Below are 4396 nucleotides of genomic sequence, written 5' to 3'. Positions count from 1 at the left end.
GGCCAAAGGAGCATCCCATCCTGCCACCACAGAGCCACCTGGATGGCTTATCCACTCCCCAGTGAATGCTCAGGAAGGATTTTGGATTGATGACAGAAGATTGTCATGACTAGCTCTTGGATTATATTGTCGTTCCTTGATAAATAATGAAAGAAGTGAGRTGGAAGTGCTGAACACCACATGTTGTTTGTCAGTACTCTGTGTCAAGAAATGCACACACTCTGTTAGAGCTCAGTCTTTGATGAACAGCTCACTGTATTTCAAGTGCTTCTGTCACCAAATGCTTCACATTCTGCGTCAGTAGTGTTTTTATTTCAAGAACAAGCCAATCAGTAGCTGAAGACTTAAAAATGAGCAAATATGGGAATCAGCTGCTAATGCAATCTTGCAGTAAAAGTGAGTCTCCCCTTCACCTGTACCAGTTCAGGCTCACTAGGATAACCCAAGCACAAGCCTTCCTACAGGAGCAGCCCCATTCTCAGTACTGAGCCATTTGCAGGCCAAAAGAATTATTCTCCTGTGCAGATCTAGGTAAAAACAAAAAAAGCTCTAAAGCTTTTCAAATCTGAAAATGTACTTTTGTATATGAAAATTAATTTTGGTAGTCAGGTCAGTGTCGTGTTTGAATTGCATTCAAGTCCATGAGTGTCAAAAGCAGGTCACCAAACAATGTATTTTAAAAGTAATGAGTGGAACTGTCTCCCTCAGTCTTCTCCATTATAGCTGCCCAGTTTTGCTGTGTTTCTCATATGCTGAAATCCATAAAAGATGAGCTATGACAGACTCCTTTATGAGTGTGTGCCAAGATTAATGACAGGGAAGGTACATTGTCCTGAATGCTTTTTTAAAATTGCTGACATCTGCACTGAGATAATTGCTTTGAGTATTTGAGGATTTAATATTGAGAATATTGAGTATTCAAAAATCTAAATATAGAATGAAATCTTAAACTCAGAAATTTGGTGTTAGGGTGGGTTTGTTTCTTTCCTTGTTTCTCAGTTCATGGTGATCTAGACAAGATGTATAAAAATATCCAGTGMTCTTTAGGATCTCAAATTGTGTGTAGGTTGAGTAAAACTTAAAAAATAGGATAGGATTGCTGTCTGTGGAGCTGATACTATATATTCTGCAACTAGATTTATTCTGATGATTGGTATAACAGCTCTGCTTTTTCATGCTGTACTTTTCAGTATATTTTGAAGGGAAAATAGTGCAGTGATTAAATTTAGAGTACAAATACCTTTTTGATTGTGCACTGAAATGAATAAAAGAAAGTCAACAAGATCCTCTATTGTTTGAAAGCATGCTGGACATGGTTATAATGTGAATATTACATTTATTATGTAATGGAATCTTGTCTTTTAGATTCAAAGAATATTAAAAAAGAGAAAGATGGAAAGAATCAACAGGGAAACAACCCGTCTTTAAAAAGTGGTAGGTATTGCAGCTGTCAGGTTAATAGTAAAGGTTCTCTGAAAGAAAAAGTGTGTGTTTGAATGATACTATTTTCTGAGCTTTTTTTTTCTTGTTGCAATGTCTTGGGTTATTMCTGGTGGGTAGTTAAAATCATACCTTTGCTTTTGTCTGTTAGGAAAGTGTGTTTTGGTATAGAACATGATGGTTGAAACTGCTTGACTTGAGCCTGCAAGTTTTACTAGCCAAGTACTTTGTATGTATAATCAAGGATGCTGTGTAAACATTCTTTTCAGACCGTTACTGATTTGTCTGTTCTTCTCATCATGCATTTCTCAGTTTCACTCCTTTTCTGCTGCAGTTATCTGTGATTTCCTTAATGTGTTTCCTGATGCCAAAAGAAGGATTTTCAGTTTAATATACTAGAGTTTTTAGGATTGCTAACTGGATGTCGTGGTAAAACCATGACACTGGATTAAATTCCCTGGGATTCTAATTTTACTTTTAATAATTGATTTGAAAACAGAATTTCTGCTTTTTTTTAGTGAACAGGAAACTGTTCACTTACCAGAAAAGATCCAGATTCTTCACTAACTTCACTTGTGCTGTCCTCAGCAGGTGTCATAAGGCAGTGTGTACATGAGATTGCTGTCAGGGTAACTTCTGGGAGCTACAGTGAGACAGCAGCAGCATCCTTAGATAGCCTTCATTCTGTGCATGTTTTTACTTGAATTTGGGACAGTAAGGAATGTCATGAATAGCATTGATTAAAGAACAAAATATGACACTGAATGAATTAAACTCTCACTCTGCTCACTTCTCTGTGCTCTGTGACTCCTGATGGATGGTGTCGTTCTCTTAGGTACCAATGGAGACGAGYAGCACAGTCACTGATCAAACATGCCTGGGTCTGACACAGTAACTGAGSTAGTGACTTTACAGAGAAGATAAAATACCAGCCCTAGTACAGCCTGCTGCTGTTCCATATGCCAGATCTAATGATTTCATTTACTGGGGTTCTGCCTGTCACACGATGGGTAAGGTTGGAAACAACTGCTGTAGTTGATTTTAGTCCAACCTCCTGCTCAAGCAGGATCAGCTGGAGCAGGTTACTCAGGATTGTGGCCAGACTACTTACACGTATCTCCAGAGGAGAGTCCACAACCTCTCTGGGCAACCTGTCATCTTTGTTTGTCCTTGTTACTTTAAAACAGAAAAGAAAGTGTATTTATGTCTTTTTCCCCACTTGTGCAGCATAAAAGGAGCTTCAGTCAAACTGGATTCAGTGTGTCTGCTTTAAATAATGCTGTCTGACATGAGAGTGCTGTAAGACCCCCCCCAACTGGCAAAGTGGTTTTCATATGTGGATAAGATAACCATATTTCATGAGTCCCTGGAAAATGTCCCTGCCTCCTCCTGCAGCTGAGAGAAAGGTGTTTGAAAGAGCTTTCTGGAGAAGCAGTGGAGAGCCTTACTCTGTCATCTGTGTTCTCCACTTGGTCTGTGCTGTTGAGCTAGGGTCTGGGCACTGAACCTCCTCATCAAATCTAGGCTTAGCTCTGKCAGACAGAGAGGAGTTTCTTGCAAGATCTCTGATTTTCTACAGAAAAAATGGTAATTTTTATCCTGTGTTGTTGCGTGTTGGTGACAAAGGAGCAGAAAGAGCCTCTTGATGCCAGATGAAGAAAGATGCCATACAGTGCTTTGGCCTAGCAACTAGGAAGTCTCCAGAGTTTCCGGGGGAATGTGTGATAGGAAAGATGAAAGAGGAGAGGAGATACAGAAGTATGAGAAGAATGGGTTAAAAAAATAGACTAAAATGAGTAGAGAAAGAGATGCGGAGGAGAAAAGTTCTAATTGAAGAATGACAACATTTTATACAAAGAGATAAAAGGTATAACGTGGAGTATGAAATACCTTACACTTTAATGACTGTATTTGCAAGAGTATGTGAACAACAATTATAAGGAAATCTCATCTTTGAAGAAGAGAGATTGTGAGAGCAAGACTAGAAAAGATCCATCTCCATGCAGAAAGTCTCAGATACATGCCAAGGGAGAAGACAAGATGTGCTCTAACTTCCCGAACAGTGTTTAGGCTATGGTGATACTGTATTATATTACCAAGACCTTAGATTCTACCAATCTACAAGTCACAATTCATAGKTTAAATYTTCAATTAAAATTTTGTAAAACTTYTGACTTACACTAAACTGGAGCATTATGTATGGTGGAAGAGCTGAGTGTTCATTTATTCATGGCAGCAGATGTGACRCCACCAAGGTTGCTGAGGCAGGGGACTGATATCACTATGAGGCTTCTTGCTGTTTTTGTAGAGCTTGTAGTGACTGCCAGGAGGTTTCACGGTGACTGGAAAAGGTTAAATAGTGCCCACTGTCAAGAAGGACAAGACAGGAGCACCTGGGGCATTACAGACTGCCCTGCATGATCTTCTTCAGGAAGACTATGGAGAAAATCTTTCTGGAAATCATTTCCAAGCGCATAAAGGACAAAAGATGCCGTTAGGAACAGTGGTGGATTTGCCACATGTGAACCATGCATGACTGATTGCCTTTTGTGGYAAGTTATTCTGTAAACAAGGGAGAGCACTGCATATTGTTCACGTTTACTTTAGCAAGGCTTTCTGTACAGTTTCTGTAGTGTCCTTTCAGTCAAACTGGTGAGATGTGGTTAGGATAGGCGGATGAAAAATGACCTGGATTGTCCAGCAGTGCAAGGTCCACCTTGGCAGCTGGTAGCTAGTGGCGTTTCTGAGAGGTCAGTGCTAGAACTGATGCTGTTCTGTGCCTCACTGTCCCTTGGGGACGATGGCACAGAACACACTGCCAAGCCACTTTGTGGGCAGCGTCTAATCGCGAGGAGTAGCCGGTAGGCTGGAAGGAGCACTGCCCTTCAGATGAACTTGCCAGTGCTGGGGAAATGGGATGACAGGACTCGGTGAGAAGCAGTGGTGAATGGAGAAA

The 4396-nt window shown here is 40.4% G+C and overlaps 1 protein-coding gene across 4 annotated transcripts in view; it reads left to right on the top strand.

The window, feature by feature from the left end:
* The window catches only part of SCML2 (Scm polycomb group protein like 2), a 75616-nt gene that overhangs the window by 19043 nt on the left and 52177 nt on the right, over positions 1 to 4396 (top strand). For 2 of the 4 annotated variants that reach the window (XM_057383339.1, XM_057383338.1), the window contains exon 3: positions 1366 to 1434. The exons of the other annotated variants lie outside the window; for them this stretch is intronic. In XM_057383339.1, coding sequence (XP_057239322.1) covers positions 1366 to 1434 — 69 coding nt within the window. The remainder of the gene's footprint in view (positions 1 to 1365; positions 1435 to 4396) is intronic. 4 annotated transcript variants of the gene reach the window in all.

This window comes from Malurus melanocephalus, unplaced genomic scaffold (assembly GCF_030028575.1).
Source record: "Malurus melanocephalus ecotype Western Australia unplaced genomic scaffold, MMel_1.1 scaffold_625, whole genome shotgun sequence".
Lineage (NCBI taxonomy): Eukaryota > Metazoa > Chordata > Aves > Passeriformes > Maluridae > Malurus > Malurus melanocephalus.
The sequence above is the reverse complement of the archived record's forward strand: the minus strand, read 5'-3'. Positions and strand labels throughout refer to the sequence as shown.